The sequence below is a fragment of the Telopea speciosissima genome, chromosome 6 (genome assembly GCF_018873765.1).
Source record: "Telopea speciosissima isolate NSW1024214 ecotype Mountain lineage chromosome 6, Tspe_v1, whole genome shotgun sequence".
Classification (NCBI taxonomy): Eukaryota; Viridiplantae; Streptophyta; class Magnoliopsida; order Proteales; family Proteaceae; genus Telopea; species Telopea speciosissima.
The window spans coordinates 63,761,062-63,782,458 of NC_057921.1; the positions used below are offsets into that span (position 1 = coordinate 63,761,062).

At 37.7% G+C, this 21,397-nt stretch overlaps 2 protein-coding genes across 4 annotated transcripts; both read left to right on the top strand.

Annotated features, from left to right (window-relative positions):
• Positions 1-1,540: 1,540 nt before the first annotated feature.
• LOC122666044 (probable serine/threonine-protein kinase At1g01540) lies at positions 1,541-4,895 on the top strand. The gene is made up of 8 exons (XM_043862157.1): positions 1,541-2,163; positions 2,853-2,957; positions 3,143-3,265; positions 3,360-3,530; positions 3,658-3,787; positions 3,889-4,098; positions 4,245-4,455; positions 4,801-4,895. The coding sequence occupies exons 1-8, from the start codon at positions 1,568-1,570 to the stop codon at positions 4,893-4,895; spliced, it is 1,641 nt and encodes a 546-aa protein (XP_043718092.1). The 5' UTR covers positions 1,541-1,567.
• Positions 4,896-14,626: 9,731 nt separating this feature from the next.
• Positions 14,627-17,363, top strand: LOC122664785 (UPF0496 protein 4-like). Of its 3 annotated transcripts, none has more exons than XM_043860762.1 (2): positions 14,627-14,721; positions 16,068-17,363. In XM_043860762.1, the coding sequence occupies exon 2, from the start codon at positions 16,083-16,085 to the stop codon at positions 17,154-17,156; it is 1,074 nt and encodes a 357-aa protein (XP_043716697.1). In that variant the 5' UTR covers positions 14,627-14,721; positions 16,068-16,082; the 3' UTR covers positions 17,157-17,363. The 3 variants fall into 3 exon arrangements, with proteins under 3 accessions (XP_043716697.1, XP_043716695.1, XP_043716696.1); XM_043860760.1 differs by having other exon boundaries at positions 14,651-14,710; positions 16,065-17,363; XM_043860761.1 differs by having other exon boundaries at positions 14,655-14,713.
• The last annotated feature ends 4,034 nt before the right edge of the window (positions 17,364-21,397 follow it).

Consider the following 21,397-nt stretch of genomic DNA (forward strand, 5'->3'; position numbering starts at 1 on the left):
TATTCCAGTTATAGGTGATAAAAGTAGTATAAAAGAGGATCCAAACGCATTTTCTCATATCCCCACCCCACAAACGTCTGGGACTCATAAAATTATCCCATCTAAAAAAACTATGTATACTGTGTCGGTAGTATGCGTTTCTCTCACATTTTCTCTCTTTTTTGACACTCTTTTCTCAAAAATCTGTGAGACCCTCTCTCCTGTATCTATTCGATTGTTTGTGAATCCCTTGCTTAAGAATAGAGTTCAGATCAACTCTTCTACATGGAGAAACGACTAGTTCGCTTGCACCAAACTGAATGAGAAATCAAAATCGAACTAGACCGACCGAAATCAATAAAAATTTGACAAAATTGACACAAAACTGTTATGGATCTAGTTTCCTTCAGCCATGGATTGAGGTTTTTGGATGGTGTCTATAAGGTATAGGGGAATAGTAAAGAGTATTATCGACCATTTACAAATAGAATGACTAAATTTGACAACCATTGATGGTTGTGCAGTTCCTTCACCATACTAAAGGAAAACTTTTCCCAAATCATTATTTTCAACACGATAACAAATCGTCCAAATCAGGCCGAAACCAAAAACCAATTCAGTTTGGCTTATTATCAGCCCTAAATCATTCAGCCTACCAAATCCGGATTGGACTAATGGATTGACACTTATAATATATATACGGAAAAAGATCTTTACTTGATGGTGTTTCCTACACTCTCTCACTGGGCACTGTGAGATGATGCCTCTGCCCTTAGGTAGATATTCAGGCAGGCTCACCCATTGGCCCAAATGCTTGTGCAGATATATGTTCGGAAAGAGAATGCTACCTAGTTGCGTGCGGCTCCTAAACCTAGACGTAAGGCCATGCAATATAACTTCTACACCCTCAAAATTTTTTGGTTTCCCATAAGATGCAACAGTCATTTCATACAGCCCTGTGTCTACTAACTAAGCACAGGAACTCGCACGCGACCGACCCGGTAGTGTTCTTTTCCCATATATGTTTCATTCATTTTTGCAGGTCGGATCCTGAGTGCCTGACCCGGAGTCCTGATCGCATGATAGGCGGGAGGGACCCGGGAGTGTGGGACCAGATGAGGGTGGAGAAACTCACGTGACAGTCACTCACTCTCTCTCTCTCTTTTTCTCTTTCTCTCTTTCAGAAAATAGTTTATAAACTTTTCCTCCTTTTTCTAAGAATGGTTGCATGGAAGTTTGAGAAATATAATAAGGGTCCCACTCAGGATATCTACGGAATTCTACGTAAACTTAAGGCGATGTACAGTACAATACGTAATTCTTCAATTCAACTCCACTAAGTGAAGTCACACACTCACACTCCCTCTCACACACACTTGAGTCAGACTCTGGCTCCATCTTTTTGTCTTTCACTCTGACCTTCCTCTGCAACTCCAATTTCTTTTTCACCCCAAACCACCTCTGTTTCGCCAGAAAACCCTGCTTTTCCGGCGCTAGAATGCCATTTCCAAGCAGAATATCCCGGTCTGGGCTGACCTAGGGAAACCTGAGTATTGACGTCTTCTCTCTCTCTCTCTCTCTCTTGGCCATGTCGGTCTTCGATACAGCGTTCCTGAACAGTGAGCTCTCGAAGCCGACTTCAATCTTCGGTCTTCGCTTATGGGTCGTGATCGGAATCTGCGTCGGGGCCTTCATCGTTCTCATACTCTTCCTCCTCTCCCTCTGCATTACTTCTCGTCGCCGTAAATCTCCCAAATACCACCGCTCACGTCCGGCGAAGAAGCTTGGCCCCAGTGAGCTGACTCCCGTGGTCTCTAAAGAGATCCAAGAGATCGTCCATCATGTTGCTCCAGATCAGCGCCCTGCGTTCCCTCCTGCCATTCCTGAGATCCAGATCGACATTGGGAAGCCTGAGCATCGGGTAGTGTTCTCCGACAGGCCCTCTTCCCACGCAAGTGGTGAGAGCCGATCGACCAATGCGACGGATTCCACATCCATGGCCGTCGGCCCTCCTGAGGTTTCGCATCTGGGGTGGGGCCACTGGTATACTCTCCGGGAGCTTGAAGCGGCGACCAATGGATTTTCGGACGATAATGTGATTGGGGAAGGTGGTTATGGGATCGTTTATCTCGGCATTTTCCCTGACAAAACACAGGTTGCTGTCAAGAATTTGTTGAATAACAGGTACCTAATTGCCCAAATCGTCTGCCGCATTTAATTTCATGAATGCAGAATTGATTATTGACAATTCCTTCAATTTCTTGCTTGCGTGGAGAACAAATTCTTGATTGATAGATAGATATCATATTTTGTCTTAGTGATTGTAGCCTTGGCTTAATGTTTGGTTCTATAAGTATTTACAGAGAGAAAAAGTGTTTTCTTAGGAAGGTAACTTTTATTTCTATTTCAATTGGGTTTTATGGAGTGCTACCAACATGTTTTTCTTCTAGAGTGGAAGCTCCACAGAAACTTTCTAACTGAATTCAGAAACAAAACTGCTGATTTCTTCTTCTTATTTCAAAATGAGACATTGAGTTGCTCTCATGCTGCTTTAATTATTCCAAAAAACTGATCTTGGACTTCTGAATCTGTTTAATTCTTGCTTTCATACTGATTTTTGAAACTTGCTGTGTTAATGGTGTGGACAGTCTAGCATGTATCATTTAGTATTTTTATAATATGTTTACATCACTTTAAGGAATACAATTTTTTTTTGTGCTGTTTCACTTGTGTTGGTATACCAAATAACTATTAGACAAATAGATTCAGTGCAGAACTATAGTTTCCATCCTAGATATGGGAAAATTTCTTGTGGATCTTAAAGATATTTCTCAATGATATTTCAAGTTAATTGATGAGTAATGACTTATCAGGGGTCAAGCTGAGAAGGAGTTTAAAGTAGAAGTGGAGGCAATTGGCCGTGTTAGACATAAAAATCTGGTCAGGTTGCTTGGATACTGTGTGGAGGGAGCTCATAGGTATGAATTTTTGAAATATATTTCAAGTGCAACTGTCTTTAAGCTCAAGTCCTATATGGTAGGTTTCTTCTGATATTAGGTTCTGGGGATTGAAATTCTGTGGAAACTGAGTTGTATGGTCTGCTTTGAACCTTGAGATATTTATGATTGTTTACTCTCCTTTATGTGATTTTTTTTAAAATTAGGATGCTTGTTTACGAGTACGTAGACAATGGTAATCTGGATCAATGGCTTCATGGGGATGTAGGGCCGGTCAGCCCTCTAACATGGGATATCCGAATGAATATTATCCTTGGAACAGCGAAAGGGTACTACAATGTTCCTCTAACTTGTGTTCATATGATCTTTTCTTCCTCCCCTCCCCTCATGTATGTCGAATTTGATTGGAATATGTCTTTGCAGTTTGGCCTATCTTCATGAGGGTCTTGAGCCAAAAGTTGTTCATCGTGATGTAAAATCTAGTAATATTTTAATCGACAGACAGTGGAATTCCAAAGTTTCTGATTTTGGGCTTGCTAAACTGTTATGTTCCGAGAGGAGTTATGTTACAACTCGTGTCATGGGAACATTTGGGTTAGTCAGCTTCATTGTTTAAATCTGGGATAAGTTGATTTTTTAAAACATTTATATCTTTTTGGTATATGCATGTTCTGGGGTAATCAAAACGTGCTTCTGACTAACAAAGTCATGTCTTTTATAGATACGTAGCACCTGAATACGCTTGCACTGGTATGTTGAATGAGAGGAGTGATGTATATAGCTTTGGAATACTGATCATGGAGATAATTTCTGGGAGGAATCCTGTTGAATATAGTCGACCCCCTGGAGAGGTTGCTTATTTTGAAATACTCTTTTGTTTCCTCTTCTAACCTCACTTGTGTTGGATTGTCATCAGTTTTGGATAACTAAAATGTACTTCATCAATTTGCAGGTGAATTTGGTGGACTGGTTAAAGACAATGGTTGGAAATTGGAGATCAGAGGAAGTAGTGGATCCTAAATTGCCTCAAATGCCTTCTTCAAAGGCACTCAAACGGGTTCTTTTGGTTGCTCTGCGATGTGTTGACCCTGATGCACAAAAAAGGCCTAAAATGGGGCATGTGATCCACATGCTTGAGGCAGATGATTTGTTATTCCATAATGTAAGCCTCAAAGTTTTCTTCAAATAATTACACTCAAATTCTTCAAAATTTATAAAAGCAGATTCAGTAAAGTAAAATCACAAGAGAGCTTGCACTGCTTGTTTTCACTTCCAGCTTGTCTATATATATCCTTCCCTTTTCTGCAGGAACGCCGAATTGGGAGAGACGGTATGCAAACTAATCAGGAATATAAACCAGCAAATCAGGTTCCCCAATTGGGTGATAAACAGCCAGCAAACCAGGCTGTTGCTATATTGGGTGATAAACAACCAGCAAACCAGGTTGTTGCTAGAGTGGGTGATAAACAACCAGCAAACACGGTTGTTGCTAGAGTGGGAAACTCCGATACAAGTGAAGGTGATAGCAGCAGCAACTCGCACCAGCAAACTAGAAGGAGATGATAGGGTAAATTATGTGTATTGACAATTAAAGTTTGTCCCAGTTATAAAATTCATTGTGCCCCATAGTTCATTTAATTTTTTTTGCTCTACTTTTGATTCGAAAAATTGTTATTTTCATTTGTTAAATGTTCATAGATAGTAGTTGGTCCCTACCTTGTATTAAGATGCATTAATATCATAGGGAGAATTGAATTAAAATCCTTTGAACAAACCATTTTAACACATTGAAAATGGAAAATTGGAAGTGACTGTGCATTCCACACTGGGTCTGTAAATCATTTCTTTTATGTTCTGTTTTCAGTGTTTTCAGAGGACTTATCTTGGTCTAGATACATGATATCCGATTTCATGAAAGGTTCAGACTTCCTCACTGTCTCTGTTAAAAACCCATTCTGATGCTTATGGGAAGTGGAACTCGATCTCTGCCAATATGTATACAGAATTGAAGCGAACTTCTAAGATATAATTCAGAATAAGCTCATTTGGATAAATGGGTTTGTCCTGGTTGGTTGGGAGTGTTGCATGGACCACCAATCTGGGTTGTTGCCAGCCAAGTGCTAGGCTGGCTGGAGCTGGGTTTTGTGGGTCTTGAATTGGCCTATCTCTCCTTCACAAGCAGTGAAGTTCCACCTCCATTTCGAATTAAAGGACAAAAGGCACCCCAAATGACAAATTGAGCTGGTTTTTTATGTAACCGTTGAACTACCTTTTTGTCTATAAATATGCCCCTCATTGGTGAATGGTGAACTGCCAGCATTCCTCAAAAGAGAAATGTTCAAAAACTCAGAGTGGGGGAGGGGGTGTCAGTATCCCACATTCTGGTGTCTTTGTATGACTCCCTCCACCCAATAGATAGTCTTTCGGGTTGGAATCTAACATAGTATTAGAGTAATTTGTTATCTTGTTTCCGTGTGATCTTTTACGCATGAATTTCTTCACATATTTTATTTTTTGGGTGAAAGAATCACTTCACCTTCAATAAAATATTATATCGTAATTCACCCAAAAAAAAAATATATTATATCGTATTAATTGGGGGTGTAAATGAATAGCCGAAATCCGGTTTCATATTCGAGTCCGTATCCGTTTAGCACTATCCGAATCCGTCAGAAAGCTAAACGGATGCGGATATGGATAGGCTATAACTATCCGAAAAGGTATATTTACATGTAAACGGATAAAATAATTGATCTGTATCCGTGTCCGTATCCATTTAGCAATATCCGAATCTGTCTGAAAACTAATCGGATGTGAATGCAAATATAACACTATCCAAACTGAATCCGATCCTTTTACATCCCTAATATTAATAACAAATTTTATTGGTTTGTAGTATTATAATTTAATTTAATAAAATAAAAGGGAGAGTCCCTTTATAGGTGTATTTAGATCTTGACCTCTCCCATTAATTACCCCTTGATTTATTCTTAAAAGTTTTTTATGTAAGGATATAAAAGTATTTTCAAAAATAATTTGAAAATGACAAATCACATTTTTCTAGTATACATATGAAATGATAATATTTATCCTTGTTGGAAAAAATTATATTTTATATTAAAAAAATTTTAAAAAAAATAAAATTACAAATTATTTGACACTTTGGGAGGTGTCAATTAGAAAATCCTTTATTTAAAGCAAACCAAAATTTTTAATCTCCTCCATCGATTGCTTGATGGGAGTAGCCGCTTAAGGTTTGCTATCAATTACATCTTGACTAGTAGTACTCATTTCCTCTAATCTCAACATGTCCTATTATTTTACCAAAAAAAAAACATGTCCTGTTAGGGTTTAGGATTTAAGCACTGGTTGCTTAAAGTATTACACCTTGTGTATCAAGTTTGAAATACCCAGGTTGTTGCCTCCAGCTAGTATTTATAGGGAAACTAGGATTTAGGTCAGATAGACTAATTACTAGATTACCCCTCACAGCCTGAGCTTTAATACAAGTAGAATTATATAAGAAGTTTAGAACATATGAAGGGATATTACATCAATACCCTTACATATCCAATTTGATTGGATGGGATGCCAATGTTCTTCTTTGTATTGGCTTGGAGTTTGGATGTTTGCAGTATGACAACTTATTATAGATTCCCTTGAGTATCAGTGTTCTAATTGATTACGTAAAAGGGCCTTCCAACCGATAATCTTGATTTTATTTCTATTCTGAAATTGATTTCAAAGTAGGTTTATCAAACCTCATTTCTCATTCTATCGGAGTAGAATTAAGAAATATTAATTCTGTCTCACATCGACTCCCGTAGAACGGATGGGAGTACGATCAAATGTAGCCTAAAGACTGGTTTGTGTGATTACACTTTCATAAAAAAAAAAAAAAAAAGAAGGGGTGTGTGGGTTTAGTCCCACATCGGGTGTGTGAATGTGGTGTATGTTGTATATACATGTCATTCGACAGTCCTAAAAGTCGGTTAACCTTTTGGGAATGGTGTGTGGTTTGTGACTTTGTGTGATTACATTTTCATAAAAAAAAAAAGAAAAAAAGAAAGGATGTGTGGGTTTAGTCCCACATCGGGTGTGTGAGTGTGGTGTGTGTTGTGTATATCCGCAATTCCACGGTCCTAAAAGTCGATTAACCTTTTGGGATTGATGTGTGGTTTGTGTGATTACACTTTCATCAAAAAAAAAATGTAGCCTAAAGGCAGTGAATGATTAATTCAATTCTTTGAAACCAAAAAGGCCTTCCAACCCTAACCCTCTTTGCTTTTCGATAAAAAAAACAAAAAAAACCCTAACCGTGTGTTTCTTCTCACTCTTCCCTACGAAATCTGTTTTGAAAAAGCGACCATCTCATTAGTTAGTTTATGGGCTTTTTTATTTTATTTTTTTTGGGCCGCTGTGGAAGTGGGTTTGTATTTCTGAATCAAGGTTTGTAATTTTGGCTTTTGATCCCATTTTGATTTCTGTTGAAATCAAAATATTTTCGTAAAATTTCGATTCATGAGGTTCAGTTTCATTAGGTTAAAAATGTTATTTAGTCTAAATCCATGGCAAGAAAGAAATTAGGAAGAAAATATCTCCCTAAAGCTGAAGGCTCCCCCACTGTCTCATCTCTAACTTCCCGACCTTGCCTTGCTTTTGATTAGGCATTCAGGCTTTTGGCAACAAGCTAATTTCTTATTCTTAAAATATTTCAGGTTAATGGCAACCAACCAAAACCACTTGAATTTCTTTGACCAAAATTCTATTTAATTTGTTGACTATTTTATGAAATCAATCTAAAATTGAAATAGAAATTATACCAAATCTTGACTAAATTACCTTGAATGACCTGATTCACATCACAACAAGATGAATGTGAGCCAGACGATATGCAAAAATTAATTACTAAGAATGAGTGAATATTAACTGTAGAATGCAATATTACCTTAATTAATTAACTTGTAGCTTAATTAGTTGATCAATTCCAATTAATTGTATTTCTAAAGTAATTTTGTACCTTGCCATGATGATGATGGCGTATCTGGTTTCTATTCTTCAAACTATAATTCGATTTCTCACCTGAAGCTGTGATTGGAAGGAAGAGGTTGCAGTCATGCATGGGGAAGGTAAAGAGAGAGAGAGATGAAGGACATTATATATGAACCTTCCCTCATTACGACAACCATTTTCCTTCCAATCAGAGATTCAGGTGCTGCAGACAGAGACAGAGAGATTGGTTTCTTCTTCCTTTCTCATGAGCTTTAATTTAGCCGAGAAAAGAAAGAAAGGAAGAAAGAAAGTTTATTGGGTTCTATATTTATATATAAATATATATAAATAAGATCCAGCTAGGCAAACCTACCTTACCAGCCACGCATGCATTGCCAGCTCATACACACCCCACCTCCTCCTCCTCCTCCTGATTTCTGTAATTCATGCATTGCCAGCTCATACACACCCCACCAACCTTCATTAATTGAAAATTTTATTCTTTAATAACTCACACTTACTTCCTGTTCTGGTCCACTATATAAAATTTTCCGGTAAAAAAGGAAAAATCAATCCTTCCAGCTAAGCTCTCGATTAATCTCTAGTTATGATTCCTAAAAATAAGCTGAAAAATAATTCTTTTCAATTCCTAATTTCCTATCTCTAGGCGTCCAACAAAAGTGCTTCAATGTCAAATCGGTTATATTTCATAAAAATCCAGCATGCACGGGATCTATATCCCATGCGGTTCCTGCCCGGTACATGTAGATAACAACAGTATTACTACTTACAGGGGGAGTCAGATTTTCTATTTTCTCATCTTGTTATGTCTTGACAGTAGGGTCTTGTCGGACAGCTCGGCAGTAGTGGATCCAAATTATTTACTCAGATCTTCTATTGTCGAGTTGTGCCCGGTAGGACCCTACTGCCAAGACTCGGTAAGATAGTAAATGACCGTCTTAATCCCATTCAGACCGAACAGCTCGGCAATAGAGGATCTAAATTGCTTACAACGTAGATGCAAGATGAGCTCTCGGAAATAGAATAATGTAGATTCAATGCATGCACTCGGGTGGGGTCGGGTCGGGTCGGGTCTCTCTACTCCTTATCGAACCACCTCATCACAACATAACAGACCAAGCACATGGGCCTTGTCGCCTGATGGTCTGTTGATGCTTAAGAAGTGCTCATGGTGCCTGGGCTGGGTTTTTCTCTACCCGACCGCCGAGGAAGTGATTAATACAAAGACAACTAAACTCTTCAATTCCAATCAATAGAATCACAACAACTTCAATTTGAAATATATGTTTTAGATTGATGGAATCAAAACAAGTTCAATTATCTTGATAAAAAAATCTATTTGTTGACTATTTCATGAAATCAATCTAAAATTGAAATAGAAATAATACCGAAAATCTGACCTAAATTATCTTGAAAGGCATGATTCAAATACCACAGTAAGATCGATGTGGACCAAATGAAATGCAGAAATAAATTAATAACTAAGAATAAGTGAATATTCTGATTTCTTTCTTTCTGATGAGATAGATAGAGATACCTTGCTAGTCTCGATGATGGCGTATCTGGTTTCTTAATTTCTCACCTAAAGCTATGATTGGGATGAAGAGGATGTAGTGATGAATGGGGGAAGATACGTTCATGGATCTCTCTCTTGTTACGTACAGAGAGATCCCCAAGGGCATGATCAACCTTCTTCCATTACTGCATCCCTATTCATTCCAATCAGAGATTCAGGTGTTGTAGAGACAGAATGATTGGTTTCGTCTTCCTTCTCTTCTTGTGCTTTAAATCTGTCAAGAACAAAGAATTAGAAGACATAAAACAAACTTGCTAAACGCTCTAATTAATTCGATATATAAATAAGATCCAGTCAAACGGTCAAACCTACCTTAATTACCAGCCACGCATGCATTACCAGCCCGTACCCATTACCCACCCACCTCCAATTGGAAAATTTAGCCTTCAGACAGTAATTCACGGTAACTAGATAAAATTTTCCCGTAAAAAAAAGGGAAAATCAATCCTTCCAGCTATTTCAATTAATCTCTCTCTAGTTCTGATTCCTCAAAATCAGCTAGCTGCTGTTACAATTCCATCAATATCAATTTGTAGAATTTTCCCCCTCGCTTGGCTCGAGCACATGAAACCCTGAACATTCTCTATTCTTTGCCAGGGATATTTGATAACCCTTAAGGATAGGTAAGATTGAGGAAGACATTTTTTGAAGTTTTCGAAAGGAACATGGATATATGGATCCGTATCGAATAACGATCGATACAGGTATTTCATATCAATACTGTACTGTATCTATTGAGTACAATTCACTATGATTCATTTTTACCGTTTTGTCTATACCCCAATATCGTATCGAACAGTAATACCGACTCGGTATAGGTATCTCATACTGACACCATATCGAATTTATTCGGTATGATATGGTAAGGTATAACTAGTACAGTTTTTTGGTGTCGATATATACTATACAGTATGCGGTATGAGTTGACACCCTTACATGTATGTGTCTACGTCTCTCCTCCTCAAAAAAAGGGGGCAAAGATGTCTTTCCATATGGGGAGGAGAGAGATAGACTCATGGGAGTGATGGCGTAGGCCACACTCCTAGACATAATTCTTTTTCCCTATTTTTTATTTTTATTCTACTTCGGCACAATGGTTTTTTGTATTGGTATCGGTCTCGACTAATATTGATCTGAATGGGTGTTACAATTAAGGAAGAAAAAAAACTCGGGTTTCGACCTAGCCAAAACCGAGTTTTGGTCGAAATCAGGGATTTTTTCCCATTGATGGGGAAACTATGGTTTCGACCCCCCAAAACAGCCTTTTTAGGTATGATTTTTTGCAGGTAACCTAATTTTGATATTTTAAACACAATCCAAGCTTCAATTTCACCAAAACATCACTCAAAATGGTACTTGTGGTTATTGACCCAAGTTTACTAATGTACTAAAGTGGTATTATAAATACTTAGTTCATATAATTTTAAAGTATTTGAACCCTGAATAGTACATATTACCCAAATAAAACATTCAACTGACCTTCTTCAATTCCATGCGGAGTTTCTTGGTGGGTCTAATCCACGAGCAGCATACCACTAAAGATTGCGAAGTCATTCCTCCAGATGCACAACATACGTATCCCATGACATGTTATGAGATCAATTGGTCTCATAGTCTATTATTGCCCACTGATAAGTCCCATCATCAATTTGTCTAAGATATCCTAATCTAGGGAAGGGCTCACCGAGAGTGTAAGAAGGTGGAATCGGCACACATGGCTGAGATAGATACCCGAAGAAACTGTCGATAAAAGATGACCCATCACATGACCCATCCCCATATCCATATGTAGTAGTGCTCTCAAAGGATGATCTGATCTATCAATATATCCACCCCCATACGGTCCATACCCACCATGTGATGCTGATCCGACGCTCTTAAAGCCATTGCCATGATGTTGTGCTAGACTAAAGGTCTCTCCTATGAAGAATAGTGCGCGTCAATATCCAAAACCTCTATTCAATCCATTGGTATTCTTGATCGATGATGAAGGCGTCGCCTTCTGGTTTCTTTTTATCTCATCATCCATGCAATTTCTCACCTAAAGCTGTGATTGGGAAGAAATAGCTGCAGTCATGCATGGGAAGTTTAATGGATCTCATGTTACAGAGAGGACATGAAACCTTCCACCATCACGGCAGCTAATTTCATCCCCAATCAGAGCTTAAGGTGTTGCAGAGACAGAGAGAGATTGGTTTCTTCTTTCTTTAATTTCTCGTGTGACAGAAAACAAACTTGTTAACTAATTGTCTCATCAATTTGGGATCTCTCTCTCTATATATATAAGATCTCCAACCAAACCTAGCTACCTTAACAAACAAGCGTATATACTTACAAGCTACGTATGCCAGCCCATACACACCCTACCCTCCTTCAATAACTCACACGTACTTTCTATTTTGGTCCTAATTTACGGTAATTAACTCCATATAATTAGGAAAAATCCTTCCAACTAGTTCAATTAATGTTTAGTTATGAATATTCCTAAAAGTCAGCTTAATTGGGATTCATGATTCATCATCAAACACTCACCACTCCAGCTAGTTAGTTATATAGGTCTTACCTACACCACTAGTTCTAGTCTTAATTCCTTTGTGCAACTTCCCTTATTTCAAGTAACGTTAAATCTTCTTCTCTTTTCTTTTTTCATTTTGAAAAAAATTTCCTCCCTTCACACAGCCATTGTCCTAATTAGATAGAGGTAAAGCTTAAGTGGGACGCAATTTTGGTTAAGGTCAGCTAAAATCCTATCCAATTAGTCTTAACCATTATGAGGCCCATAGGATGCTAATAGAATTGTCGACTCAAAGAAGATGACAAGACACTTCTCATGTTAGTTTCATTAACTTGTCCATTTGATCACGAGGTTATTACTGCTTCACTGATGATTGAAACACAATGAGAAGATCTAAAAAAAAAAAAAATATGGTGGTAGGGCTTCAAATGAGGGTAATGCTTTAGTCAAGACAAGAAGAATTTGACAAGAATCAACGTAATTCAAAAGTCAAAAAATCGTAAGACAACTTCTTATTATTATTATTACAATGAGGAAGGTCATTTAAAGAGGGATTGTGTGAGGCCATAGGAGGATAAAAATGACAAAAGGAGAATGAAGATAAATTATTCAATGCTGTTATCATAGAAGAGTCCTGGAGTGATGGAGATATCTCTCTCACTACTTTATCATGAGGTATAGAAAATTCATATTGAATTTTAAATTATGGTTGCTTATTTCATATGTGTTCAGTCAAAGACCAATTTGCTACATATCGTGCATGTGATAGTGGTACAATTAAAATGACAAACAATACTAAAAACAAGATTGTAGGGATGGGTCTATATGGATTCACATGTTTGTTGAGATAGTACGAGTTTTGATTTGGGGTAGTTATACATTGGATCTAAGGAAAAATATACTTTCATTGGGAACATTGGTTTCTAGAGATGAGCATATGAAGGTGGAGTTCTCAAGGTATCTTAAGGAGGTCATGATTGTGATGCATAGACGAATGATTGGGAATATGTACAAACTTACAGGAAGGGTTGAAACATATGGAGCTATCATTAAAACGTAGGCAAAAGGTGTTTGTGGACAATGAAGACTGTAGACAGTTCAGGTTTTGAACACATGTAGATCTGAAAAGAAGCAGGTCTCATTTTCTTTTGATTTTGTGAGTGTAAGTGATATCTCCGATCAAGCTGTAGCATTAGGAGAGGTGGAGTCACATTACATTGTATGATAGTGAGTTGTGCAGGTACCTCGAGTGGGAATGGTGGGGCATACTGGTTTGCGTGTGGCTAACAAGCAAAAAGAATAATGGAGTTTGTAGAATCGACATCAACAACAGTCTTTTTCAGGTGGATGTAGGCATTTGTGTCGAACCACATTAATTTTCTCGTGTTGCGTGTGATTGTTTGCTTGGTTTCTTCTTTGTGGTTACACATTCGATCTCAACAAAACTTGCACCCTTAATTATACGAACTTACACTAAATTTTAGGGAAAAGGCGTGCATGTGATCGTGATGTATACATCCCTTCATAGACTCTCCCTCTCTCCTTAGTTAATAACGTGAATAACCTATATATGACTATATAAAAAAAAAACTTTATATTAATAAACACCCCTTTGATACTCTTCTCCTTCTCTAGACGTGTATGATACCAATATAACAGAGCATTGTGTCTATCATTCTCTCCCAAAATTTATGCTCCTAATTAAAATGCAAATAAAAAAGCCTTCAATGGACCAGGGTTCTGTTCATGTTGAACATTTAGACTGGTAATGTAAACCCGTGCGTTGAGCTCAAGTTTTCAGCTCATTCTGTGAATCTGTGGGCCTTGGCTTGATTCTTGACCCAGCAAAAGATAGACTTGCCCTTCCTATTTATAGCCCATCTAGAATATATCTAAGCCTCTAAGGAGACAAATTAAAGTTCCAAACAGGATGCATCCATTGGTCAGCCAATCTGTCAGCCGTTGGATCGTATGATGCATCTTATCTTTGACTCTGGATATTTTAAAGCCCAATAATAATAATAATAATAAATATAAATATAAATAAATAAATAAAAATAGAAATAGGATTGCTCCAAACATTAGATCGTCGATTTCTGCAACGTTTATAGAAAACACCAATTAGGGGCTAATCTTCACATGAATTCTTATCCTATGTTGTTATAGTACGGTGCTGTATTGCATCGTGCGATACTGCAAAAACCATGTAACACAACAGATGTTACATGATACACATGCCCTTGACAGCCATCTTATGTAGTACAGTATCGTGCTGTATAACGATTCATCCTCGCATGAACCGAAAGTAGCCGCACAAGTTTGAGTGTGTGAGAATTTTCGGGAAAACACTGGAAACGTGCAGCCATGTTTGGGCAAATATCTCATGAACCTACAGTTCAAAGAGATCTAAGCAACTATCAGATCTAAACCGTTAATGTCCTAGCAACACTTGTTGATGAGATTCACTAGAAATTTGGTAAACTTAGCAAACCCTTGGCCCTCCGATCAATGTATGACCGTTGACTAAAGACCTCCCTACTATATAATGCTTCTTCTACTCGGAATCAGATGAGCATAAAAATCCCGAAGGTTCGTTCTATTCTATCGCAAAGTAGTGTTATAGCGTTTGCAACTTTCTTTCTTAGAGATTCGTTCTTCTTAGTTCCGTTTCAGCCTTTCAGGTACGAATGATTCAACTTTCTCTCTTGTACCATGTTTGACGAAGATCTATTAAGAAATTTCTTTTGTTTTATTTTGATTCAATCGGTTTTTTTTAGTAAATTTAGGGTTAGGGTTTTGATTGATCTGTTTCTTGCTCACGATCTTTTGATTTCTGATTTGGTCTCTGCTTGATCCATCTTGTTATTTGAGGTATAGATGAGGAGTCTAGGCAAGATCTTTGGGAGGAAAAACAGGTGGTTAGAAATTACTTTTGTTTTATTTTGATTTAATCAGTCTTTTTAGTAAATTTAGGGTTAGGGTTTTGATTGATCTGTTTTCTCGCTCACGATCTTTTGATTTCTGATTTGGTCTCTGCTTGATCCATCTTGTTATTTGAGGTATAGATGAGGAGTCTAGGCAAGAACTCTGGGAGGAAAAACAGGTGGTTAGAAATTTCTTTTGTTTTATTTTGATTTAATCAGTCTTTTTAGTAAATTTAGGGTTAGGGTTTTGATTGATCTGTTTCTCGCTCACGATCTTTTGATTTCTGATTTGGTCTCTGCTTGATCCATCTTGTTATTTGAGGTATAGATGAGGAGTCTAGCAAGAACTTTGGGAGGAAAAACAGGTGCTTAGATGCTTTTGTGGGGTTTGATGTGAAATTATTTTGGGAATCTGTTTGCTTCGGTTCACTTCTTACCCTTTTACTTGCATCTGCATGTTTTGATAGATGTAGATTGACTAAAGGATTAAATTGAAGAGTTTCAGTAAGAGAAATTGTCAATTAAATCATACACACAATATATGTGATTATAGATTGACTGAAGGAGAATTGTGAATTAAATCATACACATAATAAATGTGATTGCCTTTTTACTCTTGTATGAGCGATCTGCGCTTCCCCCCTCCTTCTCGGCGCTGCGGCACTACTAACCGAGGTCAATTTAGATGGGGAAAAAAAAAAAGAAAAAAGAAAACTCAACCTTTCAATCTTACCTTCTCTGTTTAAGTAGTTTTGATTTCAAGCCCAGTCTCAATTGATGTGATTATTTGTATATTTAGGGTTTTTTTATTTGGAAGCAACATCTGTTTGATAATTTCAGATTGATCCAGATGCCCCTAGAAATGGATCTGATTGCATTCAATTTTGCATGGTTTATTTGGATTACTGTTCATTTTGGCATTTCTAAGGTCAGCTTCAAAATTTAGGGTTTCGGTATGATGTTTCCCTATGATAGAGCCTGTAAATCAGTGTTTTCTGAATTATGTTTTCTCAGCGTTGATGCTTTATATTTTTCTACCCATGCCATCTCTGTTTCTATTCTGTGCTGAGTGGCAGTTTTCTCTGTATGTGTTTTCTTGACAGTTCTGTATAATAATAATGAGTCGGCCACATGATGGGCATCCGTCGGCCTTTCCTTTCGGAAACCCTTTCCGAATGATCTTTCCCAGGGGGTCATGGCTGTCTCAAAAGCTTGTGGGACTGTTAAATTCTTTCGAGGAAAGATTGGCCGAAAGGCTGAAGAAGCTCAAGCTGAAAGATGAGGGAGATGTCCTTACCTTGTCGTGGATGAGATTGGCAATGGAGTTGCTTTCCGAAACACATGCTGACATTAAAGTTCTCATTACTGACCTTCAGTTCCCTGTCGCTGATTGGGATGAGAAATGGTTGGATGTCTACTTGGATAATAGTGTGAAGTTACTTGACATCTGTCTTGCCTTCAGCTCTGAGTTCTCCCGGATTAACCAAGCTCATCTTTTGCTTCAATGTGTACTACATGTTTTGGACACTTCTAGAACCTCACCATCAAGAGAGCAGCTTTCGCGTGCCCATTATTGTCTAGGTGACTGGATGAAGCAGATTAGTCTCAGAAACCCAAAGCTGGAGAACTGTTCTACCATCTTACATGGTCTCAACGAATCTCTTCACATGGCTAAAGTTAAGAAATCTGCGAAGGGAAAGGTTTTGATGCGTGCTATGTATGGGGTGAAGGTTCAGACTATTTTTGTCTGTAGCATCTTTGCAGCAGCTTTCTCAGGCACACCTAGTCCATTGGTGGATTTGCATGTTTCGGATAAATTTTTGTATGCCGAGGCTTTCAACGATTTGCAGGCTAATGTGAATGGAGTAATTAGGAATGTAATTTCAAATGGAAGATCCACACTATTAAAGGAGCTTGAAGCTGTTGAGGCAAGTGTTGGGAGGTTGTCTGCCATGATTGACAGTGATGGCAATGGGCCTGTTGAAGAAGAAACAATGTTGAATTCTGTTTCGGATTTGAGAAAGAGTTCCGAGAGGCTTTCACAGGGGTTGGATATTCTTTCAAAGGAAGTAGAGGGCTTCTTCCAGATTGTTCTTACTGGTCGTGATGCTTTGCTCAGTAACTTAAGAGTAGATGATTCTAACTCTGATATCAGATTAGAAAGCAATGTTGAATATCAGGTTATAAGGTGATAGCTGATGAAAAGTTACTTCTGGACATCTAGTTTGTAAGGGTGTATCTGATTGGTCAAATCTCTACACTACTTTACGCGCCTGCAATGCCAAAGATAGCCCCTTGAGAGTGTTAGTTGTGTAATAAAATATTATCTTAATATAGTATGTATGTAGTATGTACTGTCAGTGATTTGCTTAATGAAGTTGTTTCATGTGAGCGTTTGAGTTTCCTCTGTTTGTTTTATTCGTTCATTCTATATTTCCAATCCCGCCCTACTGTCATTCTGCGGAATTTTAACTTGCAGATTCCACCTCGTCTATGGTGTTATTTTATGTAAACGTTAATGATGTGTTTGAGTTGGACTGAATAGGATGTTCAAATTAACCTCATCGCCATGCTCTTGTAAATGTTATTAATAGTGCTTTATTGTGGTTCAAAAATAAAGATCTAAATTGTTTCTTTTTTTGCTTGAATGAAGAGCCTATTATTATGTGTTTCTGCTGAATTAAAGCTAGTTGTCCCTCTTGATGTTTAAGTTTACCAGACATCCTGAATTTTGACTCTAGAAATCCGATCGAACTTCTGAATCTAATATAAAAACGAGAAATGCTGAACTAACCCATTGATGTAATGTAGTCTTGTTGGTGGTGCTTTAATTCAAGAGATTTTTATGTGTTGGTTGAAACTTCATACCTGACCTTGATAGAATTATCGTCCTACAGAGTTATAGTTGTCCACAAGGTTTTGAGGACCACCAAAGCAATTACTTGGATTGGTTCGAGACTGGACTTTAAGGCTCTCTTTGGTATGATTTATATTTTTATTTATTATCTATTTTTTATAAATCATTTGTAAGAATAAACCATGCATTACCAATGATAAACCGTTTGATTACCTGTTATAGACAAAATGTGTTATTGAATGAGAAACGTGTTTGGTACACCAATGTGCATAGGGCATTCTGTAACTTTGATGTCTCTGTTCCTCTGCATAATTTTATCAAACATTTGAGATGCATTATATCCTTCAAGGCTCTGTGAAAACACACAGGCTGTACAGCTTTGAAACCGCAGAATAAATCAAAGAACTGTCAAACTGAGAAGCAGATCGTCCAATTGCGTGATATATTTTGGATACTCATCGACATTATCAGCCAGTGTAATACTCCTAAGGGCCATCGGAGTTGTCATCGACCGAGCCTGGACGAGAAGCACTGTTCAGATCAGGGAGCATACAAAAGTTGTTTGTCGTGTCACCGTTGAAACTGATGTCAACTGATGTCATTATATGTCGTTATTTTCAACGTGGATACAGAGGTTGGAGTCTATATCCCAGTTCTCGCTCTCCAAGAAGAAGAAAGCCTTCTTTTGAAGACGATTTGATCTCGAAAACCTGTCCACCAAGTGTTTGGTATGCTCTCCAACTCCGCCTTCATACGTCAACACCACAATTGAAAAATTGAACTACATGAAGACATGAATTATGCCCTGTACTCCAGTTTCTTTGAATACTGGAAAACAATAGAGAAGGGAGAAATATGGTCTGTATTTACTCATTTGAAATTCTAGTTTTTTAAATCCATTTGTTTACTTCACTTAGATTTCGAGTGCTCATCCTCCATCTGGCCCGGCTGCTCTGCAACTTTATCTAAGATATTTTCTCCAGCTTTTCCTGGGTGGGATACCTGCCCAAAGAGGACGTCTTTCATGACATTGAAAACTGTTGGCACCTCTGAGCTTACAAGCCGTGATGTATGGATTCTTCTAACCGATGGCGAATCTGCAATCATGCATTAGTGGATACTCCATTGTTTGAGTTTGAATCTTTTGTTCGCTTGCTAGTTTGCTAGGCCTTGATAATTTTTCATTCTTAGAGTGTCTCTGTTATGCTTCTAATACCAGTCATATTTGTTATCCAACAAGGGAAGAAAAAAAAAAAATTCTAGTCATATTCATCATCTAATTTTTGAATTTCAGAAGCTTTTCTGGGATCAAATGGCCTTGATGAAGGAGCTCTTCACCTTCTCCAACACAGAACACAGACACGAGGAAGAAGAGTTTTGGGAAAATGACATGATTAGTTATTTTTGGGTTTTCATTTACAAAACTGTCCACCTTATGTTTGAGTAAACAAAAATAGATCAGAACAAGTTTAGTTTTACAAAACTAGACAAAACAGTGATTCTCCTTCTTTCCTCCGCAGTTCCCCTCTGAGAAAATCTCTTTTTTTTTTTCTCTGTTACTTGGGATAGCAGGATAGCAGAGAATGGTGGTGGTTGGGACAAGGGTAGGGGTGCAGAACGAAGGATGCCTGGGTAAGAAGGCAATGGCAAGGATATAAATGTCTAAAAAAGTAAGTGTGGGAGGGAGAGACTATTTTGTCCAATTTTGTAAATCTTAACTTGTTTTTGTCTATTTTTGTTAACTCAAACATAGGGTACCAGGCTGGACAGTTTTGTAAATGAAAACTCAAAAGTAGCTAATCATGTAATTTTTCCAAGAGTTTATCTTTATAAATCATGTTAAAATGAAAATATTATCCTTTTATTTGAGCCTTTATCACCATGTGTTCGTTAAAAATTCTCATAAACAACAATTATAGTTGTTACAATAAATAATAAACAACTCCTCATCTATTTGTAAAATTTAATTTATTTTTATTTATATTAAATAAAAATAATTTTTATAAATTATATTAAACACCTGCAAAAATAAAAATAAATGGATTTTTTTTCCCACTGTGAAGGGCATGTATCCTTGGAAGATTTTAGATCTAGGTATGTGTTCCTGTTCTCAATTGTGTATGGTGTCCAGAATGTTCCTTGTTTTGGAATGTGTCCAGAAGCCCAAAGCCCATCCACATTCTAACCTGGGCTCCTCCTTACCACGATAAAAAATTCAAAATCATACGTTTGACTCGAATTCCCAAGTGGAAGCTTTCTACCTTGGATCCAATCCTCTACTTCGAAGACCTTGGCAGCCATCGGGCTGCCACGCTCCCATTGTGTGCCATGTGTATATATACAAATCTAACGGTTCTTTGAGAAAATTTCAAATTTTAAAATCTTTTTTTTATGATCAAATTTTAAAATCTTTACTTAATTACTTCCACAACAAACCTCAACCGATCTAGTTTATCAAACCAAACCAAATCAAACCAAATGGGTTTCAAAAAACCCTAAGAGAGGAACGTTAGATGAGAGAAACCGTATCCTCATCTTCTTCCTCTCCTCTCCTCACCTCACCCTGCCGCTGCGATTCCTCTCCTCTCCCTGCGTCTGTAAGTTCCAGGGTTTTGGCTGCGATTCCTCTCCTCTCCACACCCCTTATCCTAATATTGCCAGCTTTTTGAGCAGATGCATTTGAATGTGAATCAAAACGTGCGGTGGTGTTGAAGATGAATCGATTCCACTTGTCAACTGAAGGATTCAAGGTCGGTTAGCCCATCAAGGCCGTGACGCTGCAAGTACACAGACAAAGCTGAGGATTCCATAATTCAGAAAGCCTTATTGGAAAGGGCTTCTTGGAGAGGACATTTTAGGTTCAATAGCACTTTATATTCGACTGCCACGTCAAATTCCTCCATTAGATGTTCTTCGATCATCATCACCAAGAGCTGCTCACCATCTGATAATATCTGGTCGATTTGAAATGTTTTACCTGTTTTACAGAATGCATTTTTATCCAGATGAGCATCTAAACAAAGTTCTCATTCTTCTTCAGAAATGAGTTCCGTATTCCTATCAGATACCAAACACAGCCTTAAGAGTTTATAATGCTAATAGGTATGAGTTGCATAAAAAAATATCAAAGTTCCTCTCTTAGCATTGAGAATAATCAATCTCACATCCACTAATCATATACTAATTGGATCTTTTCAATTGATAGTTTACGTTTTTAGATTTTTATCAAAAAAAAGCCAAAAAAACTTTTTGGCAGCCGTAGCTGGAAGGAGACAGCTTGTTAACGTCAGTAGGGTCACAAACTGATGAGAGGATAAGGATGAGGGATCACATCAGGGTTAGGGTCGGTTGGAAGCGTAGGCGCGGAGCCCAGGAATAGATTCACACTGTAAAGTCTCGTAGAGCTTTCAACCCTTGAAATTAAACACTTACCAATGAAAATAAGGTTTGTGATGTGCAAGGGTTACAATTACCATCAATCACACACGCACGGATCATTATCCTCTTCGGTTTTCTGCATGATACAGTTGTTCGGTGCTTCTCGTAGGGGGCTAAAAAGATGACCTAACCCCTTAT

What these genes read in the sequence shown, in the direction of transcription:
- LOC122666044 (XM_043862157.1), top strand. Translation starts at nt 1,568, where the DNA reads ATGTCGGTCTTCGATACAGCGTTCCTGAACAGTGAGCTCTCGAAGCCG. An exon ending in AAGAATTTGTTGAATAACAG is followed by an intron (nt 2,164 to 2,852) that starts GTACCTAATTGC and finishes ATGACTTATCAG; the next exon opens with GGGTCAAGCTGAGAAGGAGT. An exon ending in ATCCTTGGAACAGCGAAAGG is followed by an intron (nt 3,266 to 3,359) that starts GTACTACAATGT and finishes ATGTCTTTGCAG; the next exon opens with TTTGGCCTATCTTCATGAGG.
- LOC122664785 (XM_043860762.1), top strand. Translation starts at nt 16,083, where the DNA reads ATGAGTCGGCCACATGATGGGCATCCGTCGGCCTTTCCTTTCGGAAAC.